The 23,039-nt window shown below is 37.4% G+C and overlaps 2 protein-coding genes across 2 annotated transcripts in view; one reads left to right on the top strand and one right to left on the bottom strand.

Moving 5' to 3' along the window:
• The window catches only part of CDC73 (cell division cycle 73), an 89,197-nt gene that overhangs the window by 28,675 nt on the left and 37,483 nt on the right, over positions 1-23,039 (top strand). The window lies entirely within an intron of this gene.
• On the bottom strand, positions 14,657-22,283 carry B3GALT2 (beta-1,3-galactosyltransferase 2). Its single transcript, XM_004013581.5, has 2 exons — positions 21,721-22,283; positions 14,657-17,324 (listed from the first exon to the last, which is right to left on the bottom strand). The coding sequence occupies exon 2, from the start codon at positions 17,198-17,200 to the stop codon at positions 15,932-15,934; it is 1,269 nt and encodes a 422-aa protein (XP_004013630.1). The 5' UTR covers positions 17,201-17,324; positions 21,721-22,283; the 3' UTR covers positions 14,657-15,931.

Genomic DNA, 23,039 nt, shown 5'->3' with positions numbered 1-23,039 from the left:
TTGATTTCTTTGCCTCTTTGTTGCAACAGATTAGGTATTGATTTTTTCATCTGAAAAATGGGACTATGATAACCTCCTTTGAGGTCTTCAGGGTTTTAAATGTGCACAGATGTACCTAGTTTAGCATTGTTCTTTCAGTGCTGTTGGTAGCACTGAATTAATTGTAGTTATTGCAGGAATATTTATATTATAGGTATTTTATAAACTTTCTACACGAATAATACAGTGCCCCCAACTCTCTTTTTTAAAATAGTTGGGTGGTAGGTAGAGTGAACCCTTCTTTGGGTGGGTATTCATCTCCTAACACTGATATCTTCTTAAAGGTATTAAAATCTCATTTTACCTTAATAGTTTGTTAACAGAATTGGCATTTTGATGCTGATATACTCAGAAAAAGCAAATAACAGTACAGATCATGTCAATAAGTGTCAGGGGATTTTAATGCTTATAAAGCAAAACATGTCGCTCTTCTATGCTGTTGCTTTCAGTTTGTGTGTCTTGTCAAGACTATTGAAAACCCATCACACAGCGGACAGTGCTTCCAGTGTGAGCCTAGACGGTTAGATGCTATTGATGTAGCTTGTCATTTCGTTAAAGAGTCGTTATCAGTTTATCCACAGAATCTTAAAGTTTTAACATTGTCTGTAACATACCTTTTAAATTTATTCTACCAATGACCGTATAGTTAACACTGTGGTCACACAGCTCCTGAGACCTATTTTGAAAGAAGCACAGACAGAGTTTTTTCTTTTGTGCATGTATGAGTCATAAGTAACTGTAGCATTTCTACTAACAAAATGACATATTTCCAAACTGGTACTGTTTTCTTCTGTTCTCACAATAAACACTATTAAAACACCCTGAAACAGAGCGATCTTAACACTATTATCAAAAATTCTACGACAATTATCTAAATTAATTCTAGCACATATGTCAAGAATAACTTTGTCTATATTCTTCTACCTGGTGGCTCAGACGGTAAAGCGTCTGTCTACAATGTGAACATACTACAGTATAGTCTTTTATTCAAATTTCTATTTACCTTCATCACAGCAACTTTAATACATTCAGTTTTAACAGAATTACTATCAATATTGAACGTATTTCACCACTTTTAAATTCTAACTTCTGAGTGTAGTTTTAGACTGACTATTACTGTTCTTTTACTCAGACATGATTTTATTTTATATTTTTTTCTTCATTAATTTGAGGGGAAAAGATTATATTCAATATATAATTTCATGACATGATTTGAATCAGTTCATTCATATGAAAAACACATGGTATATTGATAACTAGTAATTACTAATAACTAGTGAAGTCACTCAGTCATGTCCGACTCTTTGCGACCCCATGAACTGTAGCCTGCCAGGCTTCTCCGTCCATGGGATTCTCTAGGCAAGAATACTGGAGTGGGTTACTGTTTCCTTCTCCAAGGGATCTTCCTGACCCAGGGATCGAACCCAAGTCTCCTGTATTGGAGGCAGACGCTTTAACCTGTGAGCAACTTCACTTTCACTAATAACTAGTAATCGGGCATTTAGATATTCTCTTGATGGGTACTTTTCTGTTAGGCTATTGTTGGCTGAGTTTTTGTTTGCTGTATCAATTTCTAGGTCTTCATAAATTGATTTAAATCTTCAGTGAATTTCCAATCTTTTATATAAATCCTACATTCAAGTTTTATTTTCCTAGTGTCTTAGTATTTTTCTCTTAAAACTCATTGGATTGTTAATTCATCCCTCACTATCCCCTCTGTCCTACACTCTGACAACCTCATTTGGTCTTTAATTCTAAGTTTTGGTTTCTTTTCCAGGTCATTTTCTTGATGGATATTTCTTTTAGTGTTGTTCTTCTTGTCTTTCCTGCTTCTCATGTTCCTCTGTGAGTGACTGTTCCCATGTTTATTTTAAATACCTGTTTTTAAAAAACTTAGTCTGGACAAATCTTACTGTTCAGAACTAAGGTTTTTAGCTGAAATTTCAGAATGGTGCTTTACTGTGAATAAGTTGAAGACATACACATATGAAATGCTAAGGAATTAAATATTTTAACTTTTTTTTTAGTTTTGTTTTAATTGGAGACAAACTGTAGAACTCAAGTAGTTGTCTTGCTGTTGAAGTCATATTTTATGTTGTCATTGAAAAAGCATTTGTTCCTTAACATTTAGGTTTGTGCAGAAGTGTATAAGACCAAACACAAAATTATTTTGAAATCAAGTCAGTGTAACATTTTTTACAGATTACTAGTTAAGCCAGAAAAGAGTTGGTTTCGGTGTATTATCATCATTTATCAACAGTGAATTCTGGACACTATCACACTAATCATTTACCTCCCCTACTTTTGACATTTTAGATGGTTTGGTCTTTCAGTGTCTGTTTGTCATTTCTCTCTTTCATGTGTGTTGCCATTAATATCCTATAATTCAATTCTGTATTTAATATACCAAGCTTGAGAATTTAAATTAGGCAACTCTTTGACTTTTCAGAAGAATTTTAACTTCAATTATGCCAAAAGATTTTAGTTTTCTTTATAAATCCCCACAGCCCCAAATTCAGCTTCTGATATGACTAGACTAATATAATTAATCCTAAAAGGCAATACAGAATGCTTCGTTATATCCTTAGGAATTGTTGGCTTTTAACATAGAGAGCTACATTTTAATAACCAGTCATTCTGATGGTAAATTTGTGGATACATTATAATTCGTCAATAACTTTAGTGTATGTTATTACATCCGCCCCCCTCCCCAAGTAACTTTAACAGGGAAAGTAAATGTTAAAAGCTTAACTATTTAAATACGTTGATTTAGGGAACAGTTTTTCTTTATCTGGATTAAATGTAATAGATACAATCGATTTAATACCTTGCAATAAATTGATTCCAGTTTGGGGGAGATCTGTGACATGCATTTGGAGGCTTTCATGGTGGTTCAGATGGTAAAGAGTCTGCCTGCAGTGTGGGAGACCTGGGTTCAATCCCTGGGTTGGGAAGATCCTTTGGAGAAGGGAATGGCTGGCTACCCACTCCAGTATTCTTGCCTAGAGAATTCCACGTACAGTGTAGCCTGATGGGCCACATTCCATAGGGTTGCAAATAGTTGGACACGATTGAGCAACTTTATGACACATACTTGACTTATTTATAAATTTCCTGAGTCCTCAGTAGTTTTGAAAAGTTCATATAATTTTTTTTAGAAGCACTCATCATCAGCACAAAGGTCGAAGGATAGTAGATTTTACAAAAACGTGCTTCCCCATGTAACTTCCCCATGTAACACATGGTAGTGTTACACTTATAATTTACATTGGAACCCTGTTTGTAGATTACTGAAGACCAGTCCCTGGTCATACAATCTGGTTGTGAGTACCTGAAGAATTTTCACCACTGTCTTTGTAGTAACAGATCAAAGCATAAATAACTGCTGGGGATGAGCAGCAGTGCAGAAGGTTATTCACCCTGGCAGAGATCAGTCGTGTAGATCCCAGGTTGCCTTATAAGGTGGCCTTTCTTTAGCAGTTTGCCTGGCCCAGAGCAAGGCTGAGAAACTGGGTAATATTGGTGTTTCATTGTCAAGCTTGTGAAACAGTAACATTTCAAATGCTAAATGCTGATTTATCAGTTTCCAGTGAGGAAGGTAATTGCCAAGGACAGCAGGCACTCAGTTCCTCTCTTCCCTCAGAAACTTCTCGGAAATCAGAGATAGTATTTGTGTTTCTTAGTAAAGTCAGACCAAGTGCAAAGGCCAGGAGACCTTTAGTAGTGACTGAATCCCTCCCCACCGACACCCCCCCCCCCACCTCCTTGTTTCTTAATTATGAAAAATTTCAGATATAAATAAAATTAGAGAAAGTAGTATATGATTTTTTTAATCTGTCCATCACACAGATTCTAGGATTATTTTTTAATCACTTTCACTTCAGTTGTTCACCTCTCCCCCTTCTCCTGGACTATTGTGATGCAAAACCCAGACACTGACATTTTGTTCCTATGTACTTTGCACTTCTTAGAAAGAAAAATGGTCTTTTTTAACCTCGCATTATTACATATAACAAAACAAATAGTAATGGTTGGTATCATCTAATATCCAGTTCATTTTCCAGCTTATTTGATTTTTCTGAAAAATCTTTTTGTAGTTTGTTTATTGGAAGTAGGATCCAAAGAACCACTAGTAGTTAACAGGAGTTGCATTTAGTTGATAGGAATCTTACACTTCTTTTATTTTCGGTTAGAAATTCCTGATTTTTTTGGGGGGGGGGCGGTGTCATGGACCCATTTAGTAGACTAATGAATCCTTTGAGTCCTCTCTCTCATGTTTTTAATGCATGAAATACAAAAGATAACACAGAAAGCCAATTGTATTAAATTATCAAAATTAAAAAAATACAAATTTATGATAATGGTACTTTGTGCTGCTTTTACTAATGCATTATATAACAAGATGTAGGGACAAAACTAATAAATGCCAGAATTTTATTTTATTTATTTATTTATTTATTTTAATTCTACCAGTTTATTGCTACCAGCCCATCTCCCTCCACCCTCATGCCCGTGTACTCAGTCATATAACCCCATGGACTGCAGCCCTCCAGGCTCCTCTGTCCATGGACTTTTCCAGGCAAGAATACTGGAGTGGGTTGCCATTTCCTTCTCCACAGAATTTTAAAGTAGTACTATGTACACTGTTTGAATATATCTGTAACAGTTGTGATATGAAAATATTCAATTCTGTTGGTGACAAAGCCACAACCATTGTTAATAGTACTGTGGTTTATTGCCTACATTCATGAGAGAAGGCTGTGTCAATTTCTGTTAGATATTGGTGAAAATTAAATTGTGGATTTTTTTCCCATCCAAATTAGGAACTCTGAATTCTATCCGCAACGCCCTACTCTAGAGTAAGCATATTAAGAAAGCCTGGCTGTAGGTCTGCCTCACTGGCTCATTTCTGGTTTTTCTACAGACTTATCTCAACCTTCCTGGCCTTTGTCTTTTTAGTTCTGTTTGCCTGGCTCATTTTTCCTGTTGCTCTTCATAAGACTGCCTCCTCAGAATTCAGATCTCAGTTTAATGGTCACTTTACCAGGAAACCCTCCCAGTTTTTTTCTGCAAGTAATTTTACGTATTTGTATACATGGATGGTTTCTTCGCCAGTGAGGGTCTGAAGTTAGGAAACACATCTTTCTTGCCCTCCACCACATCCCCAGTGCTGAGGACAGAGTAGTGGTTACATGGGTGTTGCTTGAAAAGTATTTATTGGATGAATGAATCTTAAGCTCTTATTATCCATATATTTCTAGTTACTTACCATCCTTTCATATGCGTGTGGACTAGTAGTTAAAATTTATTATCATTATTGTCGGTACTTTGTGGTGTATAGGCGGTCAGGCCACTTGACGGTCCTCTGTACAGTTTCCAGTGGCTTTTCACTATGTTATCCTCGATGAATCAGGTTGTCACACGGCATCTTCCCTTCTTACCCCCTCAGTGCCCTGGCCAGCATCTTAGGCCTTGCCACTCATTCCCTTTCCCTCACCTCCAATAGCCGCATGTCTTGAAGGCCTGTGGACTTTGCTTGCTAACATCTCTGCAGTTCTTATTTCCACACCACCACCATCCTTCCTGGTCCAGCTATTTTTGTTTCTTCCCTGGAGTGTGCGGTGGTCTCTGAATTGGTCTTCCGTTTCACTCAATTATCTCTTCAGGATGCCTCGCACCGAGAGAGGAGCTGTTAGGCATGTGCTAGCCTCAGTGTTTTCTGTTTTCCAAATACTGCTATATCTCCAGTGGCTTTCCACTTCTCTTAGGGATAAAAGCCATAGGTAATCCTTACTCTGTGCTATAAGTCTTCATGTGATTTTACCTGTTTTTACCTTTTTGTCAACAGTTCATACCAATCTTCCTCTTTATTTTTGTGCCTTGGTTTACTCCAACCTGAGGGCCACTGCACCTGCGGATTCCTCTTATTGGAATTGTTCCCCCTTTGCCTGATTAGTTATTGCTTAGATGTTAACATAAACATTTCCTCAGAGAAGGCTGTTCTGACTCTAGGCAGCACAGATGGGGTCCCTCTCCTGTTATGCTTGCAGAGCACTGTTTCTGTCCTTTGTGATAGATAAGATAGTTGTCTTTTCCACTCGTTTCTATGAAGATCTGATTCATGACTTTCTCTATCAAAGGAGTATTACTGCAACAACTTAATGATTGTTTTTGTTTATCATTGTATCTACAGCTCATGTATTAATGCCCAGGCTCTCAGTAAATATTTATCAAGTGGACTTTTGGAAGTTTCTTCAACACTAAGGAGGGCTTGACTCAAGACATTTCTGTTGAGCTAGTGTTAGAGTTGTGGAATTTAGCATGGTGAACTGGTCTGTTGGGAAATGATGTTTCTTCGGCATTGAGTTTCTGTTGAGGAAAGTTAACGCTTCTTGATCTTCTTCAGCGTCTTGGTCGCTGCTTAGAAATGCACTGTGATATGAGGGACCTTCACATTTGTAGAACTGATTATAGTAATTATTTTCAGAATACTTGTGCTTTCTTTTTGTCAACATGTATTTACCTTTATGTTGCTTTACTTGCAATGTGGATGAGCCCGTATCCAAACCAGTGGTTGACTCATCACTGTAGACAGAAATTGATTTTGACATCTTAAAAATAAGTTTCCTTTCAAGTAATATGAGAATGCTGCAAACCAAAAAGGTGAGAATGTTTAATGGAGTCAGGTTGCAGTTCAGTGTTTATAATCTAGGATTTTTTGGTTTGTTTATTACAGCAGTGGGCTTCCCTGGTGGCTCAGTTGGTAAAGAATCTGCCTGCAATGCAGGAACCCTGGGTTTGATCCCTGGGTTGGGAAAATCCCATGGAGAAGGGAACAGCTACCCACTCCAGTATTCTGGCCTAGAGAATTCCATGGACTGTGTAGTCCATGGGCTCGGAAAGAGTCAGACACGACTGAGTGACTTTCACTTTCACTTTTTCATTGTGGCAATAAACAGCATCCCCATGAAAGCAGTGGGATGATTTGAATAGCTTTGTGGTTTTTACAGTATTGTTTCAACTGCAGTATGAGAAACAGTTTGGGTGACTGTGAAGAAACCAGTTGTTAAGGTATTGCTCACTTGAATTACTGGAGGTGTGAGGTGAGGAGAAGTGGGTGGATTTCACCAGGAATCCAGGTCGTGGGGATAGATTGATATGGGTGATAATAAGAGGAGGCAGTGGCAAGGATGACTCTGGAGGCGAGGATGACTCTTGATATTTTTATGTGGCCACTGACTGGATGGTAGGATCTTTTATTTTAAAAGTTCTTAAATTTGGAGATGAGAGACGATAACTGGGTTTAAATATACTGTTAAATGTTTGTACTTAGAGATGCTCAAAACATACAGCTACTTTAATTTGGAGTTATACTTGTGAACTTTGGTTAAGAAATTTGATTTTATTTTTGTAAGAATTAACTTTTGTTGTCTTTTGCTCAGTTATTAGCTTTTTCTTTTCTAAATCTGCCAGGAAGAACATTGTAACTTATTTCTTTTAAACCTTAGGCTGAGATTGCAGACGGTAAAGCGTCTGTCTACGATGTGTGAGACTCGGGTTTGATCCCTGGGTTGGGAAGATTCCTTGGAGAAGGAAATGACAATCCACTCCAGTACTATTGCCTGGAAAATCTCATGGACAGAGGAGCCTGGTAGGCTACAGTCCATGGGGTCGCAAAGAGTCGGACATGACTGAGCGACTTCACATTCACGTTCACGTTCAAGGAGATGAGAAGATCTCTGATAAAGGAATAATTTTAAACAGTAACTGTGAATGTGCATTGCAGGCTTCTCCCTGCATTCATTTCTAAGCTCACAGCATTTTACAGTGCTGGGGCTCAGGCAGCCATGCTGGTGGTGACTTCCCTGCTGGTGGTTATGTGGGAGACAGTGGGCTCTCCCCCACACTGGTATTACTAGAAACACAGCTCCCAAGCATGTTTCCCTCCTTACTCTTCAGTAATAAGATATCGACAGCACCCTGCTCTTGGGAGTATTGTGTCATATGCAGAAAAGCTACTTTGTTGTTCTTGTGAGGCTTGGCCATGAATGTGGACTGTGAAGAACTCTACAATTTTCAGCCTGTTTTCTTTAACAGAGAAGTTGTTCTTGGACCCCTTTACGCTCCTGACTTGTTCACATGGTGAAGCGCACAGAGGGTATGGTCTTATGGAGTACTCTGGGGTCATCACAGGACCGAGGAACAACTTGATTACTGCAGCGTTTGCTGGCCGTGGGTTTTCTCTCACATAGGATTCTTTGGTGATGAGAAAAAATCGACTTTGGCTAACTGAAGCCAGAAAAACAAAAAGTATCAGAATACTATGAGTGAGTTCATAAAATGAGAGAACCAAGTGGTAGAAGGGACAGGAACCATAGCAGCTCTGGGGATGTAGAGAGCAAGAATTAGTGGGTAATCTCTGCAGGTACTGAGCCCAAATGAATCAGCCCCAGCCGTTTTGTGTATGTGGCCGCACCTCAGGATGCGTGTATGTGTGTATTTCCTTCAGAATTCACATTGCTGTGAGAGAGGGTCTCTGGTTGTGCCACGCAGGCACAGTGCCAGGCAGGGTGTCTCAATTGAAAGTTTCCTGGAACTTTCTCGTTGGAGGATGGTGTAGCTTCCCAAAGGACATCTGCAGGTATGTTAGAAAGGTTCTCATTGCCAGTAGAGACGAACACTGGTTCTGGTTCTTGTTATATTCAAATACATGTTTTTAGTAGTCTTTTAGGTATGACAGTGATGCAGACAGCCCTTATTAATTTTATTACATTGTGTAAATTAGTGTATTTTAAACATTTAATTAAGACTTACACAGATATGAATTTAAGATTTGGCATATAATGTTACAGCTTTTTGTTGTTTAACATTTATTTTTTGTGATGCTGCTGGTTTGTTTTCTCCTTTGTTTTTTTTTTTTTTTGTTTTTTCGCCTCTCTTCTTTTCTCAGCTATTTGTAAGGCCTCCTCAGACAGCCATTTTGCTTTTTTGCATTTCTTTTGCTTGGAGGTGGTCTTGCTCCCTGTTTCCTGTACAATGTCATGAACCTCTGTCCATCGTTCATCAGGCACTCTATCAGATCTAGTCCCTTAAATCTATTTCTCACTTCCACTGTATAGTCATAAGGGATTTGGTTTAGGTCATACCTGAATGGTCTAGTGATTTTCCCCACTTCCTTCAATTTAAGTCTGAATTTGGCAATAAGGAGATCATGATCTGAGCCACAGTCAGCACCTGGTCTTGTTTTTGCTGATTGTATAGAGCTTCTCCATCTTTGGCTGCAAAGGATATAATCAGTCTGATTTCGGTGTTGGCCATCTGGTGATGTCCATGTGTAGAGTCTTCTCTTGTGTTGTTGGAAGTGGGTCTTTGCTATGACCAGTGCGTTCTCTTGGAAAAACTCTATTAGCCTTTGCCCTGCTTCCTTCTGTCCTCCAAGGCCAAATTTGCCTGTTACTCCAGGTGTTTCTTGACTTCCTACTTTTGCATTCTGATCTCCTTTAATGAAAAGGACATCTTTTTTGGGTGTTAGTTCTAGAAGATCTTGTAGATCTTCAAAGAACTGTTCAACTTCAGTTTCTTCAGTGTTACTGGTGGGGGCATAGACTTGGCTTACTGTGATATTGATTGGTTTTCCTTGGAAATGAACAGAGATCATTCTGTCGTTTTTGAGATTGCATCCAAGTACTGCATTTTGGACTCTTGTTGACCGTGATGGCTACTCCATTTCTTCTAAGGGATTGCTGCCCACAGTAGTAGATATAATAGTCATCTGACTTAAATTCTCCCATTCCAGTCCATCTTAGTTCACTGATTCCTAGAATGTTGATGTTCACTCTTGCCATCTGCTGTTTGACCACTTCCAATTTGCCTTGATTCATGGACCTAACATTCCAGGTTCCTATGCAATATTGCTCTTTATAGCAATATTGCTTCTATTACCAGTCCCATCCACAGCTGGGTGTTGTTTTTGCTTTGGCTCCATCCCTTCATTCTTTCTGGAGTTATTTCTCCACTGATCTCCAGTAGCATATTGGGCACCTAGCGACCTAGGGAGTTCCTCTCTCAGTATCCTATCCTTCTTTCTTTTCATCCTGTTCATGGGGTTCTCGAGGCAAGAATACTGAAGTGGTTTGCTATTCCCTTCTCCAGTGGACCACATTCTGTCAGACCTCTCCACCATGACCCGTTAGTCTTCGGTGGCCCCACACGGCATGCTTAGTTTCATTGAGTTAGACAAGGCTATGGTCCATGTGATCAAATTGGCTAGTTGTCTGCGAAAAACAAAGGAGAAAAGGAAAGATATACCCATTTGAATGGAGAGTTCAAAGAATAGCAAGGAGAGATAAGAAAGCCTTCCTCAGTGATCATTGCAAAGAAATAGAGGAAAACAATAGAATGGGAAAGACTAGAGATCTCTTCAAGAAAATTAAGAGATACCAAGGGAACATTTCATACAAAGATGGGCTCAATAAAGGACGGAAATGGTATGGACCTAATAGAAGATATTAAGAAGAGGTGGCAAGAATACACAGAACTATTAAAAAAAAAGATCTTCACGACCCAGATAATCATGAAGGTGTAATCACTCACACTCACCTAGAGCCGGACATCCTGGAATGTGAAGTCACGTGGGTCTTAGGAAGCATCACTATGAACAAAGCTAGTGGAGGTGATGGAATCCAGTTGAGCTGTTTCAAATCCTAAAAGATGATGCTGTGAAAGTGCTGCACTCAATATGGCAGCAAATCTGGAAAACTCAGCAGTGGCCATAGGACTGGAAAAGGTCACTTTTCATTCCAATCCCAAAGAAAGGCAACGCCAAATAACGCTCATACTACCTCACAATTGCACTCATCTCACATGCTAGCAAAGTAATGCTCAAAATTCTCCAAGCCAGGCGTCAGCAGTATGTGAACTGTGAACTTGCAGATGTTCAAGCTGGTTTTAGAAAAGGCAGAGGAACCAGAGATCAAATTACCAACATCCGCTGGATTATTGAGAAGGCAAGAGAGTTCCAGAAAAACATCTATTTCTGCTTTATTGACTATGCCAAAGCCTTTGACTATGTGGATCACAATAAATTGTGGAAAATTCTGAAAGAGATGGGAATACCAGACCACCTGACCTGCCTCTTGAGAAAGCTGTATGCAGGTCAGGAAGCAACAGTCAGAACTGGACATGGGACAACAGACTGGTTTCAAATAGGAAAAAGAGTACGCCAAGACTGTATATTGTCACTCTGCTTATTTTACTTATATGCAGAGGACATCATGAGAAACGCTTGGCTGGAGGAAGCACAAGCTGGAATCAAGGTTGCCAGGAGAAATATCAATAACCTCAGATATGCAGATGACACCACCCTTATGGCAGAAAGTGGTAAAGAATTAAAGAGCCTCTTGATGAAAGTGAAAGAGGAGAGTGAAAAAGTTGGCTTAAAGCTCAACATTCAGAAAACGAAGATCATGGCATCCGGTCCCATCACTTCATGGGAGATAGATGGGGAAACAGTGGAAACAGTCAGCCTTTATTTTTTTGGGCTCCAGAATCACTGCAGATGGTGATTGCAGCCAGGAAATTAAAAGCCGCTTACTTCTTGGAAGGAAAGTTATGAACAACCTAGATAGCATATTAAAAAGCAGAGACATTACTTTGCCAACAGAGGTCTGTCTAGTCAAGGCGTTGGTTTTTCCAGTGGTCATGTATGGATGTGAGAGTTGGACTGTAAAGAAAGCTGAGCACTGAAGAATTGATATCTTTGAACTGTGGTGTTGGAGAAGACTCTTGAGAGTCCCTTGGACTGCAAGGAGATCCAACTAGTCCATCCTAAAGGAGATCAGTCCTGGGTGTTCATTGGAAGGACTGATGCTAAATCTGAGACTCCAGTACTTTGTCACCTGATGCGAAGAGCTGACTCATTTGAAAAGACCCTGATGCTGGGAGGGATTGGGGGCAGGAGGAGAAGGGGACGACAGAGGATGAGGTGGCTGATGGCATCACTGACACAGTGGACATGGGTTTGGGTGGACTCCGGGAGTTGGTGATGGACACGGAGGCTTGGTGTGCTGCGGTCCATGGGGTTGCAAAGAGGACATGACTGAGCGACCGAATTGAACTGAACTGGTTTGTTTTCCTTTTTCAGTGTTCAGGACACCGTCTCAGGTGAAATTCAGGTTGAGAGTGTGGAGGGTTCAGTTGGAAGTTGAATTAAATTAGGTTAGTGACCGGATGGAGGCAGTTGCTTTCTGTCTGGTCATCCTTCAGTTTGGATATTTGCTAGTAGAGGGAGGAGAAACACTTCCTGCAAATACAGAAATGGTTTTCTTCCTTCTGTGGTAAATCACATCTTGAAAGTAATAAGGCTTATAGTTACCTTGCACTTGGGGGAGGGTGTGTGTGTGTGTGCTGATGAGGTGGGCAGCAACAGGTTTCTTGCCAAAACTCGTAACGTCCCTTGTTAATATTTGGTGTATTAATACATTATCCATCTTCTGAGAGTCATGTTAAGTGATACACTGATACTTTGTGAGGTATGTTAGGGTGTGTGTAAGGTAGAGACTTATTTTTGGCTCCTTAAATCTGTGTTAATAGTCAAATATTGTCAAACCACTAAAAACTGAAACTAACCTGAATCAGCTGGATAAAATGAGTGTTACCACCTCATGACAAAACAGTGGGTGACTAACCAGTAGAGTGAGAAAATATGGTGCTGCTTTTGTCTACTAACAGTAATCAAGTTATACTTGAAAAGAAGCACCTTTTGTATAATTTCTCAGTGCCACCTGCCTGTTTGTATACAGATGGCTCTCAGTGCCCAAAAGAATAAGAGATAAGCAGTGATTTGTAGCTTTTCTAAGTTTCTGACCCCCAGACATCAAAACTGAAAAGAAGAAGAAATGACTGAGGGACCAGCTTTCCTCTCCTTCCCCGTCTCTGAATTTGCGCTTTACTCCCCTCTCTATTTGCGCTTTACTTGACATCAGGTCTCTCGCCAGTGTGGGAAAATGGTTGTGCAGCCTGAGAGCCTCACAGAAGGTGATGGAGGAGTACAGACTAGGAAAGAGGACAGGCCTTTTTGCTTAGCTCTTAGACTCTAGCAGGAATCATACATGCAGAGTGTAGCAGAAGAGCATAATGGTGAAGAATCTGAGCTGGAACCCTGCTGCTTTACTGTGTGTGTGGTCTCAGATATTTAACCTCTTGCAGTCTTTCCTGTCCTTTACTGTTACTTTGAAGAATTATATACGACGTGTGTGTACAGTCCTTTAACACACTACCAGTGTAAATAGTTCCTGCTGCTTTGCTGGCACTATTTTTATAGGGGTTTGGGAATAGATTTTCATAAGATTCCCATTGATTTTATGTGATTATACTGTATATTCCGAGGTGAGAACTTTAAATTATTTACTTGAATTAAAACTTCAGCACCTATAATTTTAATCAAAATAAACTAGTGTGAATAGTGAAAATTTTGGTATTTTTATCTTACATAATATCTCTTGACACTTTGAGCATAAAGATTACATAGCTGTTCCTATAATTTTTCCTTTGACCAGACGTAAGTGCAGTCATTAAAATTATATTTTCATGTATAATAAAAGTTACATGGTACTTGGCATAATTAATATTTGGTGAGATGTTTGAATAAGTATTGTATTTTTAAAATCATAATACAAACATGAAAATCTTGCTGAAGAAATCAGCTTGCATATTCAGAATGGAAGGTCAAAAATAAATTAATGATAGAATATTTATTTTAAAATAAAGATTTTCAGCATTACTAAAGTACTTTGTTATTGGATTCAGTGCTCTTTGAGAACTTGGAGTGCCATCAGATTCCCATAAGTTTTCAAGATGGCGTTATTAGGGATATAGAAATGATTTTAAGTTGACACCTGAGATAGGAATTTATTGTCTGTTAAGAATTCTGTTTTTCATTAGCTATCTTTTTAAACTTGAATTTTTCTGGCAGGAAAATACTGTGCACTGAATTTGAACGAATAGTGTTTGGATTCTGTTTCTGAGTGTGTATACCTGTGCGTGCACAGATGTGCACGCACACTTTTAAAAAAGAGTTACTAGAATTCTCTATACCGAGGGAAGGGTTCCTTTTACTTTTCATCACACTAATTTGGTATTATCCTCCTATGTGTGACCTTCGTCTAGTAATTTTGGTGCTTAGTAATTTTAGTCTTTTTATGACCATGCAGAATAAAGTAAGTGAAAAACAGACCTTACCCAGAGGTGGGGTAATATAGCTCAGCATTCAGAATTATTCTGTGTAGAACAGAACATTTAGATGACTGAATTAAAAATGGGAGATAAGCTGAGTATCAGTAGAATTCAACACATTAAATTTTAAGTACTGAAACATTCTCTGTGATTCTGAACTTTAATAGATGTTTCAGTGGATAACTCTTCAGAATAGAATCAAGGATAAAAATGACTGATGTTAGAATTAGCATAAATAACATCCTTACTAAATCAAGATTGATAGATTTATATACTGGTATAAAATAAAAGCACTGTTTTAAAATTGATGGGTTAGTGTTTCTTGATTTTAAAATTTGTAATGGAACCAACAAAATTTCTGAAATATTTGGACCATAACACTCAGTGAAGGTATTTAGTTTACCCTTTTTATTAAAAACTTGGTAAAAGTGCATTGTATACATTGTTCATCCTAGAGTCAAGTGTTTCATCAAACATTTGTAGTTTTTCCCCCATCCCTCCCCAAAAGTTTTTAATCGGTGGAACAGGATATTTGTCACCCACCAAATTAAAAACTGCAGGCAGTTTGTAAACTTGGCACTCATAGAACAAAGTAGGTGCCATAAAATGATGAAGTATCGGCATGTGTACACTTGATGTCAGGAAATAAACTTCCCATATGTTGTGGTTTGGCAGTCATGCATCTTAAAATGTATTAAATGAAACTGCTGCTGCACTCTTTATCCTTTATCTGTTTTCAACCGTGCATCCTGTTTGTGCCTGTAAGTAACCAGCGATTGCTTCAGTTAGAGGAGAATGATTTTTTCAGATATGCTTGAAGTTAAGTGGTGATACTCCTTGAGAGTCCAATAACTGGCTGATTGAGGAAATCAGTGAAGTACTAGCTTGGCCCTGAACACCAACGAGAACAAACTTTCTGTTTTGAACATTTAATTTTTTTTTCTTTTTATAAAAACTAGAGCCTGAGACACATTGATTTTTCACATTTTATCACATCATGTCAAAATAATTTCCCCCAATAAATGTGAGTACTGATAAAAGAAAATGAACATCTCAGTTGTTTTTAGAAAGTAAATACTTAGATGAGAACTTCATTGCTAAAACCTCTGAACTTTATAACTATGTTTATGGAATACCTCATTAAATCTTATTGCATGGAATATGGTTTTTAGAACCCTAGGTCAGAAAATTTGTCCTTTGCACAATTATAAAGTTTCCTTAAAATTGACAGTAATGTTTTATTTACATATATTGAAATGGAAAACTAAATCTAAAATGAAGAGTCTTTTGACCATCTCCATTTCTTAAATTAAAATTTACTTGGAAAACATGCAGATACATCCTCTTGGCCCCTAACATAAGATTCGAACCATTGATGTATGCATGCCTGTTATTGCGTGTTAATACACAGAATCCCCCATGTGGATTTTTTTAAGTAGATTTTTTAATAGGTTGTTTTGGGATACTTTTTTGTTATATAATGTATTTTTAAGAATTACTTTCTTCAGAAATTAAAAAATATATTTTTGGATTCCTTTATGTGATGAGTTTTAACTAAAACTTGTTCCTATGCATGTAATCATAATCATTTTAACTACACATGCTTTTAGCAGTATTTTACAGGTTGCATGTTTTGGGGGAAGAAAAAAAGTTGTCTTTTCTAATGTAGTTTACGGTGGCGATACCTGCCTGCCTTTTCTTTTGCTGCATTGGCACAAGCATTGTGCTTATTTTGTTGTAAATGGTTCCAGTATTTTATCAGTTCACTAGGCTGGAACTGATGAGAGGTAATTAGGTGGCTGTATTTACAGCTTGAATAAGAAACTCGCCAGTGATTGAACACAAACTCATTGGGAGGGGGCACAGGATCAATTCTCAACTTGGCAAGACAGATCCCCACATATACATCTTCCAAGTGCAAACGACGGATACTTAAAGAAACTTTAAATATCTTCTCTGCCAGATCTCCAGAAAAAACATAACCAGTCCCGGAGCAGAAGACAGGGTAGCGTTCACTAGGGTAGAGGTCTGGTGGCATGTACCACTTGCTGTCTTTGTTTCGATTGGGTGCATATCCCCTCATTAGGTAACCAGTAAAATAGTTATGTCTAGGAGGCAGGTCTGGCTTCAATAACTTATGTATTAAATACTCAGTATTGACAAACATGTCACTGTCAGTTTTCATTACATAAGGAATACGCGGACAGTATGTTGCAACCCAGTTCATGCCCATGAGTGTTTTAATGGTCAGATTATAGTATGTATCTAAGTATTCCTGTTGGATAATATCATGGTACTGTCTGCTTTCTTCCAATATTGCACGTTGAAGGTAGCCACTTGACTTAATACTTACGCCTAAAAGAAAAATCCGTGTGATTTGAATACCAGGTGCTAGACTCTCATTGCCCCAAGTTTGCCGAATAGCTCGTCTAGCTTCTATTTGTCCAGGTTCCGCAGCGATTAGTAGTATTAAAAAGGGGCTTTTCTCCTGGCACTTTTCAGGTTCATTGATAATATATTTGAAATGGTAAGCATTTGGATGTCCAGTACCTTTCTCATTGTAAATGCTTCCGTTGGCACCGAGCGTGTTCTCCAGCCCTGTGACTCCTTGCAGTGACAGATCCGTGTTGTTGGGGTCAGTTGCTGTTTGAGGCCTTAGGGTCTGAGGGACAGTTTCTTTCCAAATGTTCCGAAGAGAGCTGTGGTTCGTCTCACTTTTTGTAGAACGAAATCCACGGAAAGTGTATGTCACAGGGTTTTCTTTGAATCCAGCTCTGCCCGGCAGCCAGTCATGATGATTGAAAAACAAAAACATAGCAAAAAGAAACACAAGAGAAAGTACACCAATAAGATGGGTCCGAAACAGAGACCTCTTGGCATTCCAGCTCATCTTTGCAAAGCAGCAGTGTCTCCTCCTCCACTGAAGCATGTTGTAAATATCCAGTAATGGATGAGAGATACTGGTGGCTGGGGAACGTGTCCTTCTCCTGAATCAATACTGTTCTTTGGTAGTCATTTTCTAATTCGGTCACGTCGTCTCCCTCGCAGTCATTCTATAAAGATGAATCATAAAAGTTTACAAAATGCTAAATACCACAGAACTGCTTTAAAGAGACTAATAAAATTAGGGCAGATGGGAATTTGTAAGCTGTGAAAATATGATCACCCAGGAACAAAGTTTATAATTTGTCTTCCCTTGGCAACCTAATGTCCTGAGAACAGGATTAATTTCTTTAAAAATATACCTTTGGAGCGCAGTGAGCACTTTTAAGAGAGGTGATGGATTTTTCTTCCACTTATTTCATCTTCTCAGTAGCTCTGATCATTTGTTCTTTTGACTAAAGTTAAAGACTGAAAGTTGTGTGCATGGAGGAGAGAGAAACGCTGCTGGATTCCTGGGAGAGGCCGTGTAAAAAGTCCTGAGAGCAGATGGAAAATGTATTGGCATTAATTAAAATTGATTTGACATACCATTGGTGGTATGGTGCACAGTCAGCGGCCTTTTTTGTAAAATGGTCATGTATCGGTTGTGGGACAGACGGTGCAAGGTTGATTATGGCAGAGTTCTGTTAGTCACAGTACACTGCCTGGCATGTTTCCATTGGCCCCTACTGTGTGGAGAAAGTCAATGAGAAGATGCACCTGTCAAAATTAATTTTCAGGGTTCAGTAACTTCAGTGCAAGATCTTAAGACAGTAATAAATGATGAACATTTGCAAATACCCTTTTCTCATTTTAGCCTTCCACTTCAAATGTGAGGCATTCAGATCACTGTCTTTACTTAGACTTAAGATTGATTTTTAAAATATAGCAACTAATTATCTGTGGCCTTCACAGAGTACTATCGTGTACTTCATTTGAATCTCCGTATTAGAATTAGCAAACAACTGCTTTGAACAGTCTTCCAAGTTTTTCAAAATACAGACATTAGGTACTGTTATATCCTCAGTTGTTGAAAATTTTAAATTTCACAGAATGCATTTTAAAAGATTTTTGAGTTATGCTGTGTTCTGAATTTGCATGTGGAGAATTTATTACATTTGTAGGACTTGAATGACACTTAGAGCCCTACATTTAGAAGACAAGAATTATGAGCTGTCAGTATGGGAGATGCATGATGCCATGTATTAAGAACTGATCTTCGAAGAAGTTTTTCAGTGCATAGCACAAATTTGTTCCTGTTTTTTCAATTCTTAGTTTTTCTGGACCAAGGTGTGGGGGTAGACGATAGGTGAGGAGCTATAGCTTGAATTCTATTAAAAGAGAATGAAAACTTTTTGAAATGGGGACTAATGTTTAATTTTAACTTTTTCAACTTTTTCGAAAATTATTTTAAGGAAAAGAAAACTTGTCAATTAAAAATTTATTGTTTAAAAGCATTTGTTTATTAGAAATTATGTATATATATGTGTGTGTGTGAATGTATTTAGCTTGTGATATTGAGAAGTTTATGGTTAATAGCAGATATACCTAACTTCGATATGAAATTTAATTATTTGGGGGAAATAATGGCATTTACATGGAAGTCCTCATAAAATTGAATAACTAGAATAGCATTCACTTATATAATATGAAGTATTTAGAAAATATTGGTTGAAAGTATTAGACACATGTATGAATGAAAGTACTACTATTCTAGTAACAGCCACTAGGAGGAGCAAGTAGGTGGGAATTTGAATGGACTTCTAAAGTATAATAGTATAGACACCAGCTTTTGATAATTTCTGGTATATGAAATGTACTTTTAGAAGTTACCTTTTTTTTCAGAGATAAATTATTTAATCATTTTGTGAGATAGGAGCAGTGTTTTTTTTTAAAATTTTTCAGGTTTTAAAAACATAGAATCTAGTTATTTATTAATTAGAATTTATTCACTTAGTTTAATTTCACATTATTTTGATATGAAGACCAAGACTTCACTGTACCAGTAAAACAGTTCTGTTGTTAATTCAGCTGAAAATAATAGAGCTGAGTGTTCTAGTTTAGAAACTCATTTTTTTTTCCTTATAGTTGGCCATTCTGCTGAGATGAGAAAACTAAGCTTTTATTTTCAAATGAAATAATAGATAAATAATAATAATTCTTCCTCTACCCCGTAAAGAGGTCAATAGCTATGAGGGTTATGTGTGTAAATTTAAAAGAAACAAAACTTGCTTTTAATGTTTATTTGATAATCTATTTTAAACATTCCAAAACTAAAGTAAGTGTATCAGCTTTCTGTTGATAGAGAATGCTTGAAATCTGGTTGAAGTCTAATCATTGAGATCTTTCAAGAGTGTAAATTAGATGGTTTAAGAAGCAATAAATAGAAGGTCAGATATTTGAATGAATAAAGGACTGGAAAATGAATGCAGGTAAATATATTAGTAAACTGTATTTTTATGAAAATATGCCTGAAGTGATGTTTCTAAAGTATTTCAGTGTTACAGAAAAGAGCCAGTTATTATATATTGTAATCTGGCATAGTGCCCATAGTTCACGGTCCTGTGTGATTTTGTAGCAATATGTGATGGAGATGCATCTTAATTTAAATTCATGATATTTGTATGTTTGTAAATATTAAGCTGCTCAAACTTGAAATCTATATATACCCGTTTGACAACTCTCCTGTTGGTAAATGTAGTGCATATGTGTAGCCTTTAAAAATTCTTTATTAAAGGTTTTTCAGGTATTTATCGTAGTTGTTTTGTTAAAAAGAAAGTACAATTAAAGTAACGATTCCTCCTCCTATTAAATGATAAAATTCTTTTCCAGTTACTGCCTGTCATACATTAATTCTTAAGTGGTAATAAAACTAGAAAGTTCAAATATTTTGATATTCTACATAGTTTTTGCACTTTTACATTTTCAGAGTAGCAGTAGCTTGGATTTGTATTTTATGGGTTTTTATGATAATGTTGTTAAGTTATGCATGTGTACTTACATCTTATGGGTTGACGCTCATGGAGAGGATGTTACTGTAAAATGTTGTTCCCTTTCTCTCACACACACTCATGCACTGTTTTTATTATCTGGCTTTTAAAAGTGTCGATGTTTTTAGTCTGTTGGAACAGTTCTAGAGTTTAGGGGTGCTTGAATAAAAAACTGCACTCCTATTTTGAGATAGCTAGCTAATAAAAATGTTTAATGGGTGACTTTAACATTGAGAGATAAAGGCTCTAAAAGAGACTTGAGGTTTTTTTGTTCGTTTAATACTGTCTGATTTCATTCTTTAATGGACTAAATGCTGTGAGTGAGAGTTGATGTTGAACTGTAATAATAGTAGGCCTGATAGACTTGTTTAATCTTAATTTTAGAATAGAATGCTTGCATATATCTTTAAAATGTTTGCCTTTTGTGATTATTAAATGAGTTGTGCTATGAAGTTGAGCAAAAATCAGAATCTTTGAGGACCTGTAAAAATTTTTAGAAATACATGAGTTCCTGAGCCATGAGCTGCTATTCTGGGATTGTTACTAAAATAGTAGATTCATTTTTGCCCTGCACACACATACTGTGCCAATAGTTCACTGTTACATATTTATATAGCCTGGCACAGTGGCTGCATTTAAGTTGAATTTTTTGACCTTGTATTGCTGTTACATGGATATTTTTATTCAGAGTATTTTCATATTATGTTTTTGAGTTTCACTTTAAAAATGATCACCAAAACCAATCTTATATTTTGATCATTTAGAATCAGTCTGTTGCCTAAAGTAAAGTCTTGCTTTTAGCAATAGGGGTAATAGTAGCAAATATTTATATTTCTTTGTTTGAAGTTGTATTCGTGGACATGTAAGTCTCCTGTGGTAGTGTGCTGTGCATAAACACACACTGCCTTCTGTGATCCTGTACAAATGCTTTCCTTTTAGTATCTTACAGTTCAGTGGTACTTAAAATTTGTTGATAGTCTTCAGAGATTGTGTTCCTTACTTTTATTTAGGGAGATGGACATAGGGAAGATTTTGTTACTAAAACCTGCTCTATATTAAGATTTTGCTTTAAAAGGACTGAAAAAGCTCTTAATATTAGGATCATTTTTTTTTTAATACCATTTAGTGTAATTTTACTGCATTGACTCCTTTGATAGCCATTTTAAGGAGAGCCCTTTAATTTACTGGATAAGGATTCAGCTTGACCTAATTTGATAGAGGATTGCTGTGTTTTCTTTAGCGGGTTTCAGATTTTTTTTTTTAAGTTTCATTTTTCAGAGAAGCCTTTAAGCACAGCTTGTTACTCTTTGCCTTTTCTGTAATCCATAATTACTGCGAGCTACATATTTACTTGAATAAAGCAGTGACAGCTTGTCTTCTAAACAGTGACAAATTTTAAAATCATATATTTAGAAACCGTCTCATAGTTTCAAGGACAGTGAAATGTATGAACTTGTTTATTAGAGATTAGTGCCTCCTGGGTTATAAAAAGGTAACAGACATTTAAATGAGTATCACACACAAGATATCGACATACCTTCCTTGGTCAGGCCATTTATGTGGCGAGGATTATGCCCACTGAAGATACTTTTGGCACGCCATCGCTCCAGCAAAAAGATGCTGTCGAATACGCACACCTCCCCCAACAGTCTGCCTCCTGCGATTGCTTTTCACAGTGTCCAAAGTGTCCATCTGTCTGCTTGTCTTCGAGTTCCCTTCCTTGTTCATATGGGTGCTAATCTTCTGAGGTTTTTGCTTTCTTTCATTTTCTCTTTCTTTAAACAAAAGAGCTGTGGTGGTTCTTTCTGTTTGGAGCACTGTCGACTCTTCCCCACAGTTGATGCATTGAAGCTTTTTACATCTGCTGTCTTCCTGGCCGGACAATGCAGTGCTCTATTCTCTTCTCAGTATCCATATTTCTAGTAAGAACCCTGAGCTGCAATGTAAAGCAGCCAGAGCTAGAATGGAGTGCTTCGATTGTATTGGAAAAGAGCAGGATTTAACTCTCTCGTCGTTGCCTGGCAGCTGCGGGAAGGATTTTGAGCAGTTTCACTGGGGTTTTAGTCTGTAATATGAAATCCACGGTTCCTCAGCTGCTGCACAGGCAGGCAGCAGTTTAAATGTGGGCTTGACAGATGCTCTCTCTGACAGAGCAGAATTTAACGTCACTGCTTGGCTGAATCCCACGTGATAGTTTGCATTCATTTTGATTAAAAACCCAAGGTAGGGAGAAGCTTAGAGATTTTGCTTCTTTGTGTTAAATTGTATGTAGTCAGTGTAAGTGTAGTGATAAGTGAATATACAACAATGGAAGGATTATGAAGTGAATGATTATTTTATTTTTTTCAGCTTATTCCCCCCCCCCCCTTTATTTTTTAACTTTACGTTCAAGTGCAGATTTTTTAAATGTTTTCAGTGTTAGATGTTGGTTTTCATGTTATCTGCATGATTTTACCGTGCGTAAGCCATGTAACGTTAGTATGTGACTTGGTGTAATTTAACCCTTTCATCACACTCCTTCCCTTGAATTTTTTTTTTCCCTCAAATTGTTCTAACTTTAGTTTTACTAATATCTAGTTACAACCCATAGACCATTTTTAATGAGTAACTTAGACATCTCCCCATTATTTTCTGGAGTTTATATAAATCAGCTGCCATGAATTGTTGTACTGACACATGGTTTGATACAGCCACTTCTTTTTTTAATGTGCAGTTTCTTTCTTGAAGGCAGCAAAACTTTATTTTTAATCATTTTTTAATGTCATTTATTTTTTATTTTTCTTTTTATTTAAAATTACTTGTATGGTGGAATTCAACAAAATAATAGATAAAGCATAGTTGCACAGGATCTTCTTG

This window comes from Ovis aries, chromosome 12, assembly GCF_016772045.2.
Source record: "Ovis aries strain OAR_USU_Benz2616 breed Rambouillet chromosome 12, ARS-UI_Ramb_v3.0, whole genome shotgun sequence".
NCBI lineage: Eukaryota > Metazoa > Chordata > Mammalia > Artiodactyla > Bovidae > Ovis > Ovis aries.
Note: the sequence above shows the minus strand (reverse complement) of the source record. Positions and strands in the feature narration are given on the sequence as shown.